The sequence below is a fragment of the Taudactylus pleione genome, unplaced genomic scaffold (genome assembly GCF_031769625.1).
Source record: "Taudactylus pleione unplaced genomic scaffold, aTauple2 ptg000194l, whole genome shotgun sequence".
Classification (NCBI taxonomy): domain Eukaryota; kingdom Metazoa; phylum Chordata; class Amphibia; order Anura; family Myobatrachidae; genus Taudactylus; species Taudactylus pleione.
In genome coordinates, this window is record NW_028284596.1 from 141,384 (window position 1) to 163,399 (window position 22,016).

Genomic DNA, 22,016 nt, shown 5'->3' on the forward strand with positions numbered 1-22,016 from the left:
TCCCCAAGTTTTAAATATCTAATTTCCTACAGACAGTGCAGGGAGCCATTTTGTAGGTGGAGCCAATTTTCAGCCTATGACCTCATTAGGAACTAGTGACATCATTGGTTCAGAAAAAGAAAATTCTGCATGAGGTTTGTCAAGGACACAAAATATTATTGTTTGGCATATGCAGGATTAGAAATGAATGAGACAAAAGGGAGCCTGTGTGCGGGACTAATAATAGTGCAGGACGTTATTCTCCGCCATTTCTGACAGCAGCCGCTGAGCACAGAGACCATTACCAGCCTGTGCCCGCTCATGAGCTCAGCCTGCAGAATACCCCTCACTGTCCAGCTATAAATCAGACATTGTGCCCGCTAACAATCGCCCACTCAGAAATGCGCTGCGTGAAATCTCTTCCCACTGCTATACTTCCAGCGATGCACGTCGCAGAGGCTTCTCATGCAGGCCGGTTACAGGGCCACAGAAAGGTGCAGGACCCCCAGCAATCAATGTCCACAACAAAAGTTCCATTCATCAGACAGATCTCAGAGAGTCAGTGCTGTGACATACCCTGTATACTAGTCACATCTGCTCTAAGCACAGGACAGATGTACGCTCCTTCCCATTCAGCAATAGTGGGGGGGGGGCACCAGGGCCTTTCTATAGGCTACACGTGGAGAAAGAATCTGGCAGCCTTATTCATTGATAACGCTACCCCTATACAGCGACGTCACTAAGCGCTGCAGGCACGGTGTCCCCCAGCACAATGAGGGGTCAGGAGAGCAAACCACAATGACCCAGCAGACAATAGGGCACACTTCTAAAAACCTGCGTTTCAGTCTTTAAAACCCTACAGTGTCTGCACCATTATAACTTTACCAGCATGAAAGGTTTATTAATGGTTTCAGGCCTGAACCTGCAATGAGGGGACGGTGGAGATTGCCTAGTTTTCATCGCAGCTGATCAATATTTGTGCCCTGTTCTAGAGGTGGCACAATGAATAGCTACAGGCTCTAACCTGCCACCTTATCATCCCTGACGGCGGCGAGGAGCCCTGTCACGGTGGTTGTGGGTGCGCCCCCTCTTTGCACCAGCCCAGGTGTGAAGGAGTTAACGTGCTCCCCCTCGTAGTGCGTTCCAGCTCAGCCAGCAATGATCTGGGAGATTGAGGACAGTGTGGCTGGAATTTTAATTCCGCTGAAAGGAATTAGCTAAGAGGGGTGCGAGAAAGGGCAGCGGAGATCTCGGGCACTGCCAGGGAAAATGCACTGCGTGGCATTTAAAGGGACAGCGTCGCTGTACGTGAAGTGTTTAACTTTGGCACTTTCCAGATATTATAGCACTTTGAAAATAAAGAGCGACCCCTCCCCACTGTGTCCCTGCTGAAGTCCCATAGAGTATATATATATATATATATATATATATATATATATATTATATTTATATATTTGTCAGCTGCCTCCTGGTCTGTGTAAACGTTTGCTCTGATCTATGTAAATGCAGCGCAGGTATAGCGAGGACGGGAATACAGTTATTTCAGGCACCGGGACACAACAAAGGTCTCTTCTTCAGCCTTATGAATGAGGCAGAGTGTCCTTAAAGTCGGTCAGGACCCTTGAATAGAAGTCACAGCTGCAGCCCCCACATCTCGCCCTGAGCACCATGCAGATCTGCATTTGAGATAGCGCGGCTGGTTTATCAGTCTCCCTCCTGGGGTAAAACAGGGTTACGTCTTCTTCTAAAGTTACTGCTTGGTAAAAATAAGCCACTATTTTGTCCCACTGGAGCCTTTAGTTGTTATTTCCATTGATTGTGGCCGGCAGATGAGGGACGCCGTGTGTCATCGCCTCGAGGAATTAGTTACCAGACAAGAAGTATAATTAACGGCCCCACAGGATCTATGGAGAGATATATAGATTGCTGCGTCCCCCCCATCTTCAGATACTGAGAATAAACCTGGACACAAACAGTAGATGAAGTCCCAGACCCCCAGCCTCAGAGTGAGAGGGGCATCAGAGGTCCTTTATATCTCCAGCGAGCCGGGAGACAGGAAAATAACATCCTGTATAACCTCACACCCCAGTATATTGATATTATATGGCTCATCCAGGTTACGCTGAATCACGGTCAGATTTGGGGTAATTTTCACAGATTGTGTGAAAGGGACAACGGAGATCTATGGAAGGAACATTTTCAAAATTAAGTGTTGCATCCTCCCCATTCCTTATATAATGCACTTGATGACCCTAAATATTAGATTTAGCTACTAGGACCCAGCATTTCATTCCATCCAGGCACCTCCCTGCGATTAGCGCACGTGTAACGCGTCGGATACGCCTTACGGCTCCATATTCATGTAAGAATCAAAGCGTGGAGCGATCCGCCTGTGACTGACAGCTCTGGCATGTATCTATGTATCCATGACCGTGAAAACACAGCAGCAGTCGGTCATTAGACCCCCGTCGGCTACGTGTAACTTCCAGCTTAATGACAGGAATAACCGTCGGGCCCCGGAAGCTACTGGCACATATGTGAAGCTGCCGATTAATCCAGCAGCCAATTAAACGAGGTCCAGACAGTTCGTTACACACAGGAAGCTTCATAGCGAGTTACGGAGAGCTGCCCCGTGTGGCGGTCAGTATCCCCCCCTCACCTTTGTACCTCTAAGGAATAATAATGAATAGGTCTCTCAATTGATTTTGTGGGGCTCCTATAGCTTTGGACAGAAACGCAATTTGTGTCTTTTTGTTCCCCACCGCAAATTGCGTTTGTTTTTAAATTGCACAAGCACCCTGGTGGTCCTGCCGCATCCTCCAATGGGGACAGAGTTGCATTCTCATGCTCAACCGCGTGCGCTAAGGCCGGGGGAAGGGGGGGGGGACGACGACATTGGTTGGAGGAGGCGTGTAAGTGCAGCCAAAATACAGTAAGGGTGGGTCACAAACGCACAGACGGCGGCCGATCACAAGTGTTCAACCCAACGCAAACTGAAGATGGCGACGATCGGCAGCCGCTTCCATTTTAGCTTAATTCTCTCATTTATATTTACTATTAGTTATCCAGTCACATACTGTATTGTGTATGAATTGTGTGCTGTATATTAGCATTTACTACTAGCACTGTGTACCCTGAGTATACAGCCACATCTCCTGGTCCCCCCCCAGGTGTAGCGCCAGGTGCATACACTACCATTACAGAGCCGGACACCTCCTGAGTATACAGCCACATCTCCTGGTCCCCTCCAGGTGTAGCGCCAGGTGTATACACTACCATTGCAGAGCCGGACACCTCCTGAGTATACAGCCACATCTCCTGGTCCCCCCCCAGGTGTAGCGCCAGGTGCATACACTACCATTACAGAGCCGGACACCTCCTGAGTATACAGCCACATCTCCTGGTCCCCTCCAGGTGTAGCGCCAGGTGTATACACTACCATTGCAGAGCCGGACACCTCCTGAGTATACAGCCACATCTCCTGGTCCCCTCCAGGTGTAGTGCCAGGTGCATACACTACCATTGCAGAGCCGGACACCTCCTGAGTATACAGCCACATCTCCTGGTCCCCTCCAGGTGTAGCGCCAGGTGCATACACTATCATTGCAGAGCCGGACACCTGAGTATACAGCCACATCTCCTGGTCCCCTCCAGGTGTAGCGCCAGGTGCATACACTACCATTGCAGAGCCGGACACCTCCTGAGTATACAGCCACATCTCCTGGTCCCCCTCCAGGTGTAGCGCCAGGTGCACACACTACCATTGCAGAGCCGGACACCTCCTGAGTATACAGCCACATCTCCTGGTCCCCTCCAGGTGTAGTGCCAGGTGCATACACTACCATTGCAGAGCCGGACACCTCCTGAGTATACAGCCACATCTCCTGGTCCCCTCCAGGTGTAGCGCCAGGTGCATACACTACCATTGCAGAGCCGGACACCTCATGAGTATACAGCCACATCTCCTGGTCCCCCCCCAGGTGTAGCGCCAGGTGCATACACTACCATTGCAGAGCCGGACACCTCCTGAGTATACAGCCACATCTCCTGGTCCCCCTCCAGGTGTAGCGCCAGGTGCACACACTACCATTGCAGAGCCGGACACCTCCTGAGTATACAGCCACATCTCCTGGTCCCCTCCAGGTGTAGCGCCAGGTGCATACACTACCATTGCAGAGCAGGACACCTCCTGAGTATACAACCACATCTCCTGGTCCCCCCCCAGGTGTAGCGCCAGGTGCATACACTACCATTGCAGAGCTGGACACCTCCTGAGTATACAACCACATCTCCTGGTCCCCCCCCAGGTGTAGCGCCAGGTGCACACACTACCATTGCAGAGCCGGACGCCTCCTGAGTATACAACCAGCTCTGCAAGCCCAGCAAAGGCACCTTTTTTATTGGGACACATATTGCACCTGTGTGCAAGTTCTGTCCAGCTCTACATGTGCCCCTCAATATTTAGCACCTCCCAAGAGACCGATCAGGTCCTCCTATAACAGAGGGGGATGTTATCCTTATATACAGGTCTGCAATCAGTGACAGTCTCACCACAAACTCTCTATATAGAGATTAGCCATTGGCTGTTAGGAGCGTAATAACGGCATCTGGCTGTATACGGCCACTAACAGCCGGAGAACATGAATGTATCGGGGACTATAAAGGCTACTGGTACGTATAGGGGCTCTGCTCAGTAATAGGCGTGTAATTACCCCTTTCACGGTCAGCCTCTGTTTCTCTCATTAACCCCCTAAGACCCCTCCTGGAGAATCCCAGCTGCAATAATACTGAACTGGCCGATCGCTGGCTGTCTGGTAAATGTAACGCTACCAAGTTCTTACCAATTATCGCTGAATCCTCTATACAAATTTCACACATACAAACGCCCGGCTCAAAATGAGCGCCCACAAAGGAGCTCAACACGCCCAAATCCCGGCAACGGCAATAATACGTATAATATTGTACATTGCGAGAATAGACAGCTGCTAGAGAGAAGGGGAGCAGCAGACTGGGCGTTATCCAGTAAATATGTAGTGTACAGTTGTATGAATTAGTGTTGGTGTCCGGAGCCCCCAATACACCAACACTGAGATGCACTAATCATGGTGACCGGTCCCCTCTCTCACTACACTAGAACTTTGTCCCTGAGAGCAGAGATTATCCAGCACCTGTCTCATCAGACAATAGGAGACACAGGCCTCAGATAAAGGATGCAGGAAAGTGGGGGGGATAATCGTACCTGTACGTCTGCAGACCCCATTAGTGTGTCCCCAGTCCGAGCTCTCTCCCTCGCAGCCGTCTTCTCATGACCAGCAGGAGAACAGAGTGACTGGCGCCCGACGCCTGCACCCTACCAGCACCAGCTATTCACAAGCAAATGTGAGTTAGCTGAGCAGATGGGCAGCCCCTGAAACCATTGAAAAGACTGGGGAAGGGGGGCGGGGGGGGGGGGGGGGATGGGCCCAGACTGAAGTCTGTGTCTGGGGGAGAAAGAGGGGGGCTTCACGCCAGACAAGACCTGGTGTAGGGCAGAAGAAACACTTGGCTCTATGATAGCAACAATTGTAGAGTTAGTCTACAGCGGCGCTCAATGGGTTAATGGTCGCTGCCATTACATTTAGCCACGAGAACATATACTGTAGCGCTGTACAGGGCCAGGTTTATGGTGGTCCTGAATGAGATTATATTTGATAGAATAGGGAAGAGCAGACCATACCCACACAGGTTTACAGGTAGCGGTCGTCAGGACGCAGCCTATCAATTCTCTAGGAATTAGTGATATCACCGGCGCCAAGAGAAGGGATAGGCTGAAAATAATCTCCTCAGGACATGAAGCGCAATGGCCGCCTAACACACTTCAAGGCGCAGATTGCGCCACACTCTTGGGAAACGCCTCCGCTAATGGGATTATGCGCCAAGGCGTAAACGTTGCATCAAGGTCCAATCTCCGAGCGCCGCACACCTCCCTCATTACAAAATGCACCGATAACCGCAGAGCAGGGAGGGAATGGGGCCTATTACTACATCATTACACGGTTACCTTGTATTCATCAGCACTTGTAACGCTGCACCAAGACCAGCGTCATTTATATGAGGCACATGGGAGTATTACTACCCCATCCAAGCACTGGAAAGTCACATTCTTACCCCCCCAGTATTCTGACATGAAGGGTTAATGTGCGATCAGCCCTCAGGCATGGACGTGTATACCAGGGGTGGCAATGTCTCAGTTCCTGCACGCACCTGTCCAGGTGTGCTGATGAATGACGCCTCCAGCACGCTGTACACTACCAGCACAAAGCCCCCGGCCTCCTCTGCCTGCGGTGCCTCCTGATGACAGCCAGGCCGGAGGGGGCAGCACCTGGTCACAGAGGGGTCCCCGTGTCATCAGACAGCTGCAGTGTGATTACCAGGAGTCAGGAGAGCGGAGCACAGAGCCGGCCACGCCAGGCTGCATACACCATAGTACACCATAGCTGCTCTTCCATGAAGGGTGGATCCGGCTGTCACATTCCTCATGTTCAACCAAAATAACAGAGAGCGGACTCTTCACATGTCGGCAATAATTCCGCACTCCCCGTCTGATGTCAGCTAACAAAGGCTGGAGGCAAATTCCTGGGCTACCAGCTGAGGAACCTCTCTAACCATGAGCAGCGGGTCACAGCTCCCCCAAATATCACCATCCGCTGATTAGATTGTAAGTTCCATAGTACAGAAACATACACATACTAGACAGTGTTTCCCTACAGCAGAACTAAAACTCCCAGCATGCCCTACCAGTCTATCACTATCCCAATGTGGTAGAACTACAACTTTCAGCATTTCTTATCAGGCTCTACTTGCTCAAGGCTGGGGTGAACTGTTAGGGATTACACATCACAAGTAGTTCTGTGACAGGGCATGCTGGGATTTGTAGCGTGCCAATACTCGGGGAGGCCACACGTCAGCGTGCCACTACCCGGGGACCCCACACCTCAGCGTGCCACCACTCGGGGAGGCCACACGTCAGCATGCCACTACTTGGGGACCCCACGCGTCAGCATGCCACTACTCGGGGACCCCACATGTCAACATGCCACTACTCGGGGACCCCACATGTCAGCATGCTATTAGGGAACCCGGGAAACAGTTTAAAAAACACCAAGTGATGTCTCCCACAAAGTTTATCCCCCTCTGACATAAACGTTCCTTTACCAGATTGATATTTACAGATAAACTATGCTTTCTTTGAACAATAATTATTTTAGTCCAGCATATTTATTATTTAGGAAAACATGGGCGTATGATGTAAGGGTGTATATGCTGAATGACATGTATGTTACACTGTGCACAGCTTCTACCGTCTATATTCACACTGACTGCATCAGTCTGACCCTGGCGATAGTAATATACAGCAGCCCTGAGATACTGCAATGTACAAAGCTATTCAGGCCGCCGGCAATGGGAGCAACTCTGTGTTTACAACAAATTTCTATTTGCGGTGAGTTATCTGTGCGTTTGTCACCACTGTGGGGTACAGGAAGGTGGCAGATCAGGGGATGAGGCTACAGACAGCTCAGACAGACACTTGCTGGGTGCACATTTAGATGAGGGATCTGCCGTCTTGGTGCGATATCACAGCGTCTAAAGATGCTCAATGTGGGCGTCCCAGCCCTCGCACAGTCAGACGCACGGCTGTACACTAGCATTAGCATAAAATCGCAGACACCACTACGGCAAAAGACGCCCCTTACTCTGGAGGACGCACACAGCTTTGGTTCCAAGTGTAATCCCTGTGCAAAACGTGACTATCCTCAGAAAACTGGGACACGTTATACCTATTTCAGGCACAGGGTACCCAGAATGGATGAAACCATTAAAGTGATACCAGCCCACTATGGCCCTATCAGACAATATCTCATGAAATAGTAAATGAAAAGCAACAGCCGTTATAAACTGATCTTTATGTACGTTCGCCTATCCCCAGATACACAGACTGAGACAATGAGGTTAGATCTGCACTGGCTGCAGTTACACTTGTGACCAGCAGAGGGCAGGGGTGAACCCCCCCAGTGGGAACTCCAGCCCAAGCTGTGGTTTTCCTGCTCTCTCCGGCTCAGGCTTTGGTGCTGAAAACTTCAGACGCCATCATCACAGGCGATTAACGAACTGGGACAGGGGAAAGATTTGTAGACAGGCAGATTAAAGTTGCACTAAATGAGGCACCAGCTAAATACGGCCCAGAGAGGGTTACACGGGAAGAAGAAAGCGATCTGAGAATGAGTCACAAGACTGAAACCCCGACCGCAACATCTGGAGTAATTCATTTATTATAACTGCACTTTATCCGATACAGGAGTAAACCCCAACCACGTACATCTGTAACTGGCTTTTATTCTGCCCTACAGACTACACTGTCTGGATAATACCACATTATATTAGCTCTCCTCTGGTAGCCCTCTCCCAGCTGTTGTGGAACTATAGGTCCCAGCATGTCTCGCCAGCCACTGCTGAAACCTGCTCTGGACAATCCCCCGTAAAGGTTCATTACACTAAAACCTGTAGAACTTGTTTTGACAATGTCTTTCTTGGTGAAGAGTGAGGGGTACTCCCATCATTAGGAAATCCTTTCCTCTGATAATCTGTCCACTAGATGGCGGTGTTCCACTAACCACTACAGATGATATTACAGATGATATTACAGATGATATTACAGATGATATTATTGCCACCTTAAAGTCATTCAGCACAAACAGCAGCTACATCTCAACACTGACTATTATAGGGGTGTACCACTTTGGGACAACCTGAATATAATTATACTACTTAACACCTGGGCTTCCTTACAGATCTGCTGTAATCTATGGTCGGATTTAGTCCACCATCTCAATGCAGGCCAGGCCTTGGCTTAAGGTAGCAAGTGCATAGTCAGTTCTTGAAGTTGATGTTTGGAAGCAGGAATATAGGATAAGTGTAAGGACCTGAGCCACTCTGACAGGGGCCACAGTGTGATGGCTAGATGACAGGGGCCACAGTGTGATGGCTAGATGACAGGGGCCACAGTGTGATGGCTAGATGACAGGGGCCACAGTGTGATGGCTAGATGACAGGGGCCACAGTGTGATGGCTAGATGACAGGGGCCACAGTGTGATGGCTAGATGACAGGGGCCACAGTGTGATGGCTAGATGACAGGGGCCACAGTGTGATGGCTAGATGACAGGGGCCACAGTGTGATGGCTAGATGACAGGGGCCACAGTGTGATGGCTAGATGACAGGAGCCACAGTGTGTTGGCTAGATGACAGGGGCCACAGTGTGATGGCTAGATGACAGGGGCCACAGTGTGATGGCTAGATGACAGGGGCCACAGTGTGATGGCTAGATGACAGGGGCCACAGTGTGATGGCTAGATGACAGGGGCCACAGTGTGATGGCTAGATGACAGGGCCAGAGTATCTTCAGGTCTTATGGGGGTGTTCCCAGTATGTGATGGTATCTACCAAAATTGGCCCAAGGAATGACAACCGGTGAACAGGCACTAGGGCCATGGACCTCCGAGGCACACTGATGCACATGGGGAGAGAAGGCTAGCATGTCTGGGCCTATCCCACAGAGGAGCTGCTGTAACACAAATTGCTGAAAGTTATTGGCTATGGCATTAAGGTGCCAGAACACACAGAGCATCGCAGCTTGTCTGCCTAGCTACAGACCAGTCAGAGCGCCCATGCTGACCCCTGCCCACCACTGAAAGCGCCTATGATGGGCACATGAGTGTCAGAACTGGACCATGCAGCAATGGAAGAAGGTGCTCTGGTCCGATGGACCACGTCTTCTCTCACATCATGTGGACGGCCGGGTGCGTCATTTACCTGGGGAAGAGATGGCACCAGGATGCACTATAGGAAGAAGGGAGCCGGCGGGGGCAGTGTGATGCTCTGGGCAATGTTCTGCTGAAAACCTTGGGTTCTTGCATTCCTGTGGATGTTACCACGTACCACCTACCTAACCATTGTTGCAGACCAAGTGGTAACGGTATTCCCTGATAGTAGTGACATCTGTCAGCGGGATAATGCGCCCGGCTGCCACACTGCAGAGATTGCTCAGGAACGGTGTGAGGAACATGACAGAGATCCAGGTGGTGACTTGGCCTCCAAACTCCTCAGATCTCAGTCTGATGGAGTATCTGTGGGACGTGCTGGAAAAACAAGTCCAAGCCATGGAAGGGATGCCGTCAGGATGCCGGATGTCAATACACCGATGCAGCCACCGCCATCCCAAAGAGATCAAGATCTGATGGTAAGTATGCGGGTTAGGATGGGGATATGAAGGGGAGGGGGCGGGTTAGTCTGCGGCGTGGGGGGTTAGGGTGCGGGAAGGGGGGTTAGGGTTAAGCACAGCCAGGGGGGGAGTTAGGCTACTTAATATCGGAATGCCTATGTTGGTCTACTACCCGCCGCCATCCCGATCGCAGGTCAATCGTATATATTTCCCACGGAGGCCCCACCTCGCAACTTACAGGACTTAAAGTATCTGCTACTAACTTCTGGGTGCCAGATACCACAAGGCATTTATATGAACACTATATAACTATATATAACACATACAGAGCATCCGCAAAGTATTCACAGCGCATCACTTTTTCCACATTTTGTTATGTTACAGATTTATTCCAAAATGGAATAATTTCATTGTTGTCCTCAAAATTCTACACACAATACCCCATAATGACAACGTGTAAAAAGTTTTTTTTTTAGATATTTGTAAATTTAATAAAAAAAAAAAAGAAAGAAATCACATGTACATAAGTATTCACGACCTTTTGCTACATACTTTGTTGATGCACCGTTGGCAGCAATTACAGCCTCAAGTTTTTTGAATATGATGCCACAAGCTTGGCACACCTATGGGCAGTTTCGCCCATTCCTCTTTGCAGCTCCATCAGGTTGGATGGGAAGCGTCGGTGCACAGACATTTTCAGATCTCTCCAGAGATGTTTAAATGGATTCAAGTCTGGGCTCTGGCTGGGCCACTCTAAGACATTCAGAGAGTTGTCCTGAAGCCAATCCTTTGATATCATGGCTGTGTGCTTAGGGTCGTTGTCCTGCTGAAAGATGAACCGTCGCCCCAGTCTGAGGTCAAGAGCGCTCTGGAGCAGGTTTTCATCCAGGATGTCACTCTACATTGCTGCATTCATCTTTCCCTCTATCCTGACTAGTCTCCCAGTTCCTGCCGCTGAAAAACATCCCCACAGCATGATGCTGCCACCACCATGCTTCACTGTAGGGATGGTATTGGCCTGGTGATGAGCGGTGCCTGATTTCCTCCAAACAGAATGCCTGCCATTCACGCCAAAGAGTTCAATCTTTGTCTCATCAGACCAGAGAATTTTGTTTCTCATGGTCTGAGAGTCCTTCAGGTGCATTTTGCCAAACTCCAGCCGGGCTGCCATGTGCTTTTTACTACGGAGTGGCTTCCGTCTGGCCACTCTACCATACAGGCCTGATTGGTGGATTGCTGCAGAGATGGTTGTCCTTCTGGAAGGTTCTCGTCTCTCCACAGAATAATGCTGTAGCTCTGACAGAGTGACCATCGGGTTCTTGGTCACCTCCCTGACTAGGGCCCTTCTCCCACGATCGCTCAGTTTAGACGGCCGGCCAACTCTAGGAAGAGTCCTGGTGGTTCCGAACTTCTTCCATTTATGGAAGATGGAGGCCACTGTATTGGGACCTTCAAAAGCAGCAGATATTTTTCTGTACCCTTCCCCAGATTTGTGCCTCGAGACAATCCTGTCTCAGAGATCTACAGACAATTCCTTGGACTCCATGCTTGGTTTGTGCTCTGACATGCACTGTCAAGTGTGGAACCATATATAGACAGGTGTATGCCTTTCAAAATCATGTCCAAACAACTGAATTTACCACAGGTGGACTCCAATTAAGCTGTAGGAACATCTCAAGGCTGTGAATACTTATGTACATGTGATTTCTTAGTTTGTTTTTTTAATTACACTTGCAAAAATCTCAAAAAAATCTTTTTACACGTTGTCAGTATGGGGTATTGTGTGTAGAATTTTGAGGACAAAAATGAATTTATTCCATCTTGGAATAAGGCTATAACATAACAAAATGTGGGAAAAGTGAAGCGTTGTGAATACTTTTCAGATGCACTGTATATGTGTATTATATACACATACACACACTCACACAGATACTGTACATAGGGGAAGGTATAAATAAAATATGTCAAACCTCTTTAATAGAAAGCACTTACAATAGACAAACTGCAAAACTATGGGAGAGCGGGGGGGGGGGGGGGGGTGTTATCATATCACAGAATCTCAAAGATCACATCTCCACGGCCCAAAATTACACCGAACCTCCTATGATCAGACAGAATTTGAGAAAATCATGGAAGAAAATACAAAATGCAGCGATTTCAGCCCTTTCCCATATAATGGAGTAAGAACGTAGTACGCAGGTGATATTAGAGCGCGGAGTTGCGGGCTCCATATGGTATAACACGGTGAAAGGACTGGATACAATACTGTACAAAAATTTTTACAGTTTCACACATTTCACAAATAAACATTTTGTATAAATTAGTGATTTGCGGACCCAATAAACAATCACTGTGTTACCTGTATACAGAACCTGGAGATGATACGTCGCTGGGACATTAGGAGTAAGATGTAATACTGTTACACTAACAGAAGGATGGCCGAGGGTCAGAGATCCTATAATACATGAGCGTCACATAGGGGACATTAGGAGTAAGATGTAATACTGTTACACTAACAGAAGGATGGCCGAGGGTCAGAGATCCTATAATACATGAGTGTTACATAGGGGACATTAGGAGTAAGATGTAATACTGTTATATAGGGGACATTAGGAGTAAGATGTAATACTGTTACATAGGGGACATTAGGAGTAAGATGTAATACTGTTACACTAACAGGATGGCCGAGGGTCAGAGATCCTATAATACATGAGTGTTACATAGGGGACATTAGTAGTAAGATGTAATACTGTTACACTAACAGAAGGATGGTCGAGGGTCTGAGATCCTATAATACATGAGCGGTACATAGGGGACATTAGGAGTAAGATGTAATACTGTTACACTAACAGAAGGATGGCCGAGGGTCAGAGATCCTATAATACATGAGCGTTACATAGGGGACATTAGGAATAAGATGTAATACTGTTACACTAACAGAAGGATGGCCGAGGGTCAGAGAACATATAATACATGAGCGTTACATAGGGGACATTAGGAGTAAGATGTAATACTGTTACACTAACAGAAGGATGGCCGAGGGTCAGAGATCCTATAATACATGAGTGTTACATAGGGGACATTAGGAGTAAGATGTAATACTGTTACACTAACAGAAGGATGGCCGAGGGTCAGAGATTATATAATACATGAGTGTTACATAGGGGACATTAGGAGTAAGATGTAATACTGTTACATAGGGGACATTAGGAGTAAGATGTAATACTGTTACATAGGGGACATTAGGAGTAAGATGTAATACTGTTACACTAACAGAAGGATGGCCGAGGGTCAGAGATCCTATAATACATGAGTGTTACATAGGGGACATTAGGAGTAAGATGTAATACTGTTACACTAACAGAAGGATGGCCGAGGGTCAGAGATCCTATAATACATGAGTGTTACATAGGGGACATTAGGAGTAAGATGTAATACTGTTATATAGGGGACATTAGGAGTAAGATGTAATACTGTTACATAGGGGACATTAGGAGTAAGATGTAATACTGTTACACTAACAGGATGGCCGAGGGTCAGAGATCCTATAATACATGAGTGTTACATAGGGGACATTAGGAGTAAGATGTAATACTGTTACACTACAGATGGATGGCCGAGGGTCAGAGATTCTATAATACATGAGCGTTACATAGGGGACATTAGGAGTAAGATGTAATACTGTTACATAGGGGACATTAGGAGTAAGATGTAATACTGTTACACTAACAGAAGGATGGCCGAGGGTCAGAGATCCTATAATACATGAGCGTTACATAGGGGACATTAGGAATAAGATGTAATACTGTTACACTAACAGGATGGCCGAGGGTCAGAGATCCTATAATACATGAGCGTTACATAGGGGACATTAGGAGTAAGATGTAATACTGTTACATAGGGGACATTAGGAGTAAGATGTAATACTGTTACACTAACAGAAGGATGGCCGAGGGTCAGAGATCCTATAATACATGAGCGTTACATAGGGGACATTAGGAATAAGATGTAATACTGTTACACTAACAGAAGGATGGCCGAGGGTCAGAGATCCTATAATACATGAGCGTTACATAGGGGACATTAGGAATAAGATGTAATACTGTTACACTAACAGAAGGATGGCCGAGGGTCAGAGATCCTATAATACATGAGTGTTACATAGGGGACATTAGCAGTAAGATGTAATACTGTTACATAGGGGACATTAGGAGTAAGATGTAATACTGTTACACTAACAGAAGGATGGCCGAGGGTCAGAGATCCTATAATACATGAGTGTTACATAGGGGACATTAGGAGTAAGATGTAATACTGTTACACTAACAGAAGGATGGCCGAGGGTCAGAGATCCTATAATACATGAGTGTTACATAGGGGACATTAGGAGTAAGATGTAATACTGTTATATAGGGGACATTAGGAGTAAGATGTAATACTGTTACATAGGGGACATTAGGAGTAAGATGTAATACTGTTACACTAACAGGATGGCCGAGGGTCAGAGATCCTATAATACATGAGCGTTACATAGGGGACATTAGGAGTAAGATGTAATACTGTTACATAGGGGACATTAGGAGTAAGATGTAATACTGTTACACTAACAGAAGGATGGCCGAGGGTCAGAGATCCTATAATACATGAGCGTTACATAGGGGACATTAGGAATAAGATGTAATACTGTTACACTAACAGAAGGATGGCCGAGGGTCAGAGATCCTATAATACATGAGCGTTACATAGGGGACATTAGGAATAAGATGTAATACTGTTACACTAACAGAAGGATGGCCGAGGGTCAGAGATCCTATAATACATGAGTGTAACATAGGGGACATTAGGAGTAAGATGTAATACTGTTACACTAACAGAAGGATGGCCGAGGGTCAGAGATCCTATAATACATGAGTGTAACATAGGGGACATTAGGAGTAAGATGTAATACTGTTACATAGGGGACATTAGGAGTAAGATGTAATACTGTTACACTAACAGAAGGATGGCCGAGGGTCAGAGATCCTATAATACATGAGTGTTACATAGGGGACATTAGGAATAAGATGTAATACTGTTACACTAACAGAAGGATGGCCGAGGGTCAGATATCCTATAATACATGAGTGTTACATAGGGGACATTAGGAGTAAGATGTAATACTGTTATATAGGGGACATTAGGAATAAGATGTAATACTGTTACACTAACAGAAGGATGGCCGAGGGTCAGAGATCTTATAATACATGAGTGTTATATAGGGGACATTAGGAGTAAGATGTAATACTGTTACACTAACAGAAGGATGGCCGAGGGTCAGATATCCTATAATACATGAGCGTTACATAGGGGACATTAAGAATAAGATGTAATACTGTTACACTAACAGAAGGATGGCCGAGGGTCAGAGATCCTATAATACATGAGCGTCACATAGGGGACATTAGGAGTAAGATGTAATACTGTTACATTATAGAATGATGGCCGAGGGTCAGAGATCCTATAATACATGAGTGTTACATAGGGGACATTAGGAGTAAGATGTAATACTGTTACACTAACAGAAGGATGGCCGAGGGTCAGAGATTCTATAATACATGAGTGTTACATAGGGGACATTAGGAGTAAGATGTAATACTGTTACATAGGGGACATTAGGAGTAAGATGTAATACTGTTACACTAACAGAAGGATGGCCGAGGGTCAGAGATCCTATAATACATGAGTGTTACATAGGGGACATTAGGAATAAGACGTAATACTGTTACACTAACAGAAGGATGGCCGAGGGTCAGAGATCCTATAATACATGAGTGTTACATAGGGGACATTAGGAGTAAGATGTAATACTGTTACATAGGGGACATTAGGAGTAAGATGTAATACTGTTACATAGGGGACATTAGGAGTAAGATGTAATACTGTTACACTAACAGAAGGATGGCCGAGGGTCAGAGATCCTATAATACATGAGTGTTACATAGGGGACATTAGGAATAAGATGTAATACTGTTACATAGGGGACATTAGCAGTAAGATGTAATACTGTTACACTAACAGAAGGATGGCTGAGGGTCAGAGATCCTATAATACATGAGTGTTACATAGGGGACATTAGGAGTAAGATGTAATACTGTTACACTGACAGAAGGATGGCCGAGGGTCAGAGATTATATAATACATGAGTGTTACATAGGGGACATTAGGAGTAAGATGTAATACTGTTACACTAACAGAAGGATGGCCGAGGGACAGAGATCCTATAATACATGAGCGTTACATAGGGGACATTAGGAGTAAGATGTAATACTGTTACACTACAGATGGATGGCCGAGGGTCAGAGATCCTATAATACATGAGTGTTACATAGGGGACATTAGGAGTAAGATGTAATACTGTTACATAGGGGACATTAGGAGTAAGATGTAATACTGTTACATAGGGGACATTAGGAGTAAGATGTAATACTGTTACACTAACAGAAGGATGGCCGAGGGTCAGAGATCCTATAATACATGAGTGTTACATAGGGGACATTAGGAGTAAGATGTAATACTGTTACACTAACAGAAGGATGGCCGAGGGTCAGAGATCCTATAATACATGAGTGTTACATAGGGGACATTAGGAATAAGATGTAATACTGTTACATAGGGGACATTAGCAGTAAGATGTAATACTGTTACATAGGGGACATTAGGAGTAAGATGTAATACTGTTACACTAACAGAAGGATGGCCGAGGGTCAGAGATCCTATAATACATGAGCGTTACATAGGGGACATTAGGAGTAAGATGTAATACTGTTACATAGGGCACATTAGGAGTAAGATGTAATACTGTTACACTAACAGAAGGATGGCCGAGGGTCATAGATCCTATAATACATGAGCGTTACATAGGGGACATTAGGAGTAAGATGTAATACTGTTACATAGGGGACATTAGGAGTAAGATGTAATACTGTTACACTAACAGAAGGATGGCCGAGGGTCAGAGATCCTATAATACATGAGCGTTACATAGGGGACATTAGGAGTAAGATGTAATACTGTTACACTAACAGAAGGATGGCTGAGGGTCAGAGATCCTATAATACATGAGTGTTACATAGGGGACATTAGGAGTAAGATGTAATACTGTTACATAGGGGACATTAGGAGTAAGATGTAATACTGTTACACTAACAGAAGGATGGCCGAGGGTCAGAGATCCTATAATACATGAGCGTTACATAGGGGACATTAGGAATAAGATGTAATACTGTTATATAGGGGACATTAGCAGTAAGATGTAATACTGTTACATAGGGGACATTAGGAGTAAGATGTAATACTGTTACATAGGGGACATTAGGAGTAAGATGTAATACTGTTACACTGACAGAAGGATGGCTGAGGGTCAGAGATCCTATAATACATGAGTGTTACATAGGGGACATTAGGAGTAAGATGTAATACTGTTACACTAACAGAAGGATGGCCGAGGGTCAGAGATCCTATAATACATGAGCGTTACATAGGGGACATTAGGAGTAAGATGTAATACTGTTACACTAACAGAAGGATGGCCGAGGGACAGAGATCCTATAATACATGAGCGTTACATAGGGGACATTAGGAATAAGATGTAATACTGTTATATAGGGGACATTAGGAGTAAGATGTAATACTGTTACATAGGGGACATTAGGAGTAAGATGTAATACTGTTACATTATAGAAGGATGGCCGAGGGTCAGAGATCCTATAATACATGAGTGTTACATAGGGGACATTAGGAATAAGATGTAATACTGTTATATAGGGGACATTAGCAGTAAGATGTAATACTGTTACATAGGGGACATTAGGAGTAAGATGTAATACTGTTACATAGGGGACATTAGGAGTAAGATGTAATACTGTTACACTAACAGAAGGATGGCCGAGGGTCAGAGATTATATAATACATGAGTGTTACATAGGGGACATTAGGAGTAAGATGTAATACTGTTACACTAACAGAAGGATGGCCGAGGGTCAGAGATCCTATAATACATGAGCGTTACATAGGGGACATTAGGAGTAAGATGTAATACTGTTACACTACAGATGGATGGCCGAGGGTCAGAGATTCTATAATACATGAGCGTTACATAGGGGACATTAGGAGTAAGATGTAATACTGTTACATAGGGGACATTAGGAGTAAGATGTAATACTGTTACACTAACAGAAGGATGGCCGAGGGTCAGAGATCCTATAATACATGAGCGTTACATAGGGGACATTAGGAGTAAGATGTAATACTGTTACATAGGGGACATTAGGAGTAAGATGTAATACTGTTACACTAACAGAAGGATGGCCGAGGGTCAGAGATCCTATAATACATGAGCGTTATATAGGGGACATTAGGAATAAGATGTAATACTGTTACACTAACAGAAGGATGGCCGAGGGTCAGAGATCCTATAATACATGAACGTTACATAGGGAACATTAGGAGTAAGATGTAATACTGTTACACTAACAGAAGGATGGCCGAGGGTCAGAGATCCTATAATACATGAGTGTTACATAGGGGACATTAGGAGTAAGATGTAATACTGTTACACTAACAGAAGGATGGCCGAGGGTCAGAGATCCTATAATACATGAACGTTACATAGGGAACATTAGGAGTAAGATGTAATACTGTTACACTAACAGGATGGCCGAGGGTCAGAGATTCTATAATACATGAGCGTTACATAGGGGACATTAGGAGTAAGATGTAATACTGTTACATTATAGAAGGATGGCCGAGGGTCAGAGATCCTATAATACATGAGCGTTACATAGGGGTCATTAGGAGTAAGATGTAATACTGTTACATAGGGGACATTAGGAGTAAGATGTAATACTGTTACATAGGGGACATTAGGAGTAAGATGTAATACTGTTACACTAACAGAAGGATGGCCGAGGGTCAGAGATCCTATAATACATGAACGTTACATAGGGAACATTAGGAGTAAGATGTAATACTGTTACATAGGGGACATTAGGAGTAAGATGTAATACTGTTACACTAACAGATGGATGGCCGAGGGTCAGAGATCCTATAATACATGAGTGTTACATAGGGGACATTAGGAGTAAGATGTAATACTGTTACATTATAGAAGGATGGCCGAGGGTCAGAGATCCTATAATACATGAGTGTTACATAGGGAACATTATGGGCCTCATTGTGTAAATGCAGATTGATCGCACAGACATCTGCATACAGAGCACGCGTCGCGTACAGAGAACGCTGACTACGTTGCGCTATGTGCTGAAAATCGCTGACTGCACTTACACTGTGTACAGAAATCTCTGACTGCGCATTTGCCATGTACAGAAATCGCGTACGCACAAGTGACAAAGATTGCAAGTGTGAACGAATTGAGCCGTCTGTTGATGGACCATTCCATGATCGTAGCGCGAGGACGGAAACTGGCGGCCTGCTTCAGACGGTGCATACGCAGCAGTGGGTGGGTACTGGTCCGGGTACTAATAATGACGGCTGCGGGGCTGGATACTGGAAGTAGCATAAGCTAGTACGTAGGCTGCCGCGGCCGTAAATGCGTCCGACAGAATGAGGCTCTATAGGTCTTCACTAACGAATGTATTAATTGAGGTTATTGTACATATATCCTACAAGCCCATGGCGTGCATTGCAATAAGGCCGTGTTTATGGGACTATTCAAAGATTTTTGGAACATTATTAAGAGATGCTAAAATGAAGACAGAAATCAGCTATAGGTGCAATGTGGCTGCTGTTCCATCACTGCACCTGGGGACGGGCCGGGGAGAGTAAACACCTGGTGCCCATCACTTCCTTTATTAGATGTGGCTCACACAAATGGCGGCAGAACCTTCCTGCTAAGGACGTGGAATTAAAGGAGACGTTAAACAAATTGCTGTTAATGGATAATCTGGGAGCCAAGAGAGACATGAACGCAGCAGACATCTATTCCAGGCCAGGCGAGTGTCTGTGTGGCCGGCTTTATTCAGGGGAGTGTGGGAGTCGCTGACAGGGAGACGGCTCTGTTATAGGGGTCTATTTACTAAGCAGTGTTAGGAGACAGAGTGAAAAGTGTTAAGAAAGTGACAAGGTGCCAGCCAATCAGCTCCCAACTGTCATGTCACTGGCTATGTTTGAAAAATGACAGTTGGGAGCTGATTGGCTGGTACCTTATCACTTTTCACTCTGTCTCCTAACGCTGCTTAGTAAATAGACCCCATAGGTGTCTAAAGGGCCCCATACATCAGCGACAGATTGTTGGATTTTCCCGATTTGACGATCGCGATCAAAAAAAATTATTTCCACCTGGAAGATCAGCATTTCCCATCGCATTGCTACATGGCGACAATCCGTCGCAGATGTATGGGCACCTTTACAAACTGGATATTCTCATATTGTACAATTATCTATCAGTGCTCATTGGGAGACATTTAATAATAATGGAAATAGAAATTAAATCAGTTATTAAAAGAAAAAGAGACAAAGCTCCAACTAACAACAATCTGGAGAGGAAGAATACACTAGAGTACAGTAAGAACCTTCTTATAAGAGTTTACATTCTTTTGGCTAATTTCTAATAACCAGCATGATTCTGGGTACTTGCCCGCAGCTGCCTCGCTAGCACGACTTTGCACTCACACAGTGGATAAAGCCTGGGGACATCTCGTTACTGCAGAATAATGGGTACGTTTCCCCACTGACCTTGTCGAAAAACTGATAAAGCCGGACAGCCTTCTCCAGCCTGTTGCGACACTCCTGAAGCCTCCTGGAGAAATCTCCCACCTTCTCCTTGCACCTCTCTATCTTCTCCGTGTACTTCTGCAGCTCAGGGGAAGAGAGGTCCTGCCACTTGTCCATGGACTGTAGCATCTCCTGACCACGTCTGCAGTACTCCTAGGAGAGACCCAGAACCACCCATTATAAAACGTACACAGCTACGGATATAGGGGAGCGCCAATATGGAGGACGTCACTTACGCACGCCGCGCCGTCAAACTCCTGGAAGTGTCTCTGGGTTTGTAGGAGGACCTCCAAAGAATCCTCCAGAACACTACACTCCCCAAGTAACCGCTCGCCAACATTCTTTATCCAGCCGCCAACCTATGGGAATAACGGGGCGCACCGAGCGTAAAAATTACACCAGACGCTGTATACATTTGTGGGTCAGCTTTGCCAATAAATAGTTTTACAATACAGACACTGAACAGAAAACTATTTTCATAGAACACAGAAGACTCTTTAGCAATAAGATAATCTGGCAACAAGGTGTCAGTTTCTCCTCGGCAATACCGTGTTACACAGCGCAGGGAGGAAATGTAGAATGTGCAAACAGAGTTACGGGAAAAAGGAAGGAACCTACCGCCCAGCATTTAGGAATGTGAGACTGTGATAAAATAAACCCCACCCTTATCCGCCGCCAGAAACAGCCATTTTTGTGACAAACTCCACCACTTGTATGTAAACACCACCCCTTTTGAGGGCTGCACATTGCAACTGTCACTCCAAAATGGGAACAGGTTGGACGTATAGTTCAACTAGAAATTGCTAAAAAAAAAAAAATAATAATAAATAATAAAAAAAAAAAGTATTTTTCATACTGCTAGATTGTATGCTTAATCTGCCTCTTCTCTCCTATTTGTGTATCATCCCACTGGGGATCGGTATGATTTACCGCCGGCCTCATGGCCAGCGGGTCAAATCCTGACAGCGGAATCCCGACAGAGGTGAAGATCCCGACAGCAGCTAAGGTG

The 22,016-nt window shown here is 45.9% G+C and overlaps 1 protein-coding gene across 1 annotated transcript in view; it reads right to left on the bottom strand.

Annotated features, from left to right (window-relative positions):
• Window positions 1-22,016, bottom strand: part of PLEKHG4 (pleckstrin homology and RhoGEF domain containing G4) — a 129,698-nt gene that overhangs the window by 21,240 nt on the left and 86,442 nt on the right. Inside the window, exons 12-13 of the mRNA XM_088476781.1 lie at window positions 21,244-21,366; window positions 20,969-21,160 (exon numbers count right to left, since the gene is read on the bottom strand). Coding sequence (XP_088332907.1) covers window positions 20,969-21,160; window positions 21,244-21,366 — 315 coding nt within the window. The remainder of the gene's footprint in view (window positions 1-20,968; window positions 21,161-21,243; window positions 21,367-22,016) is intronic.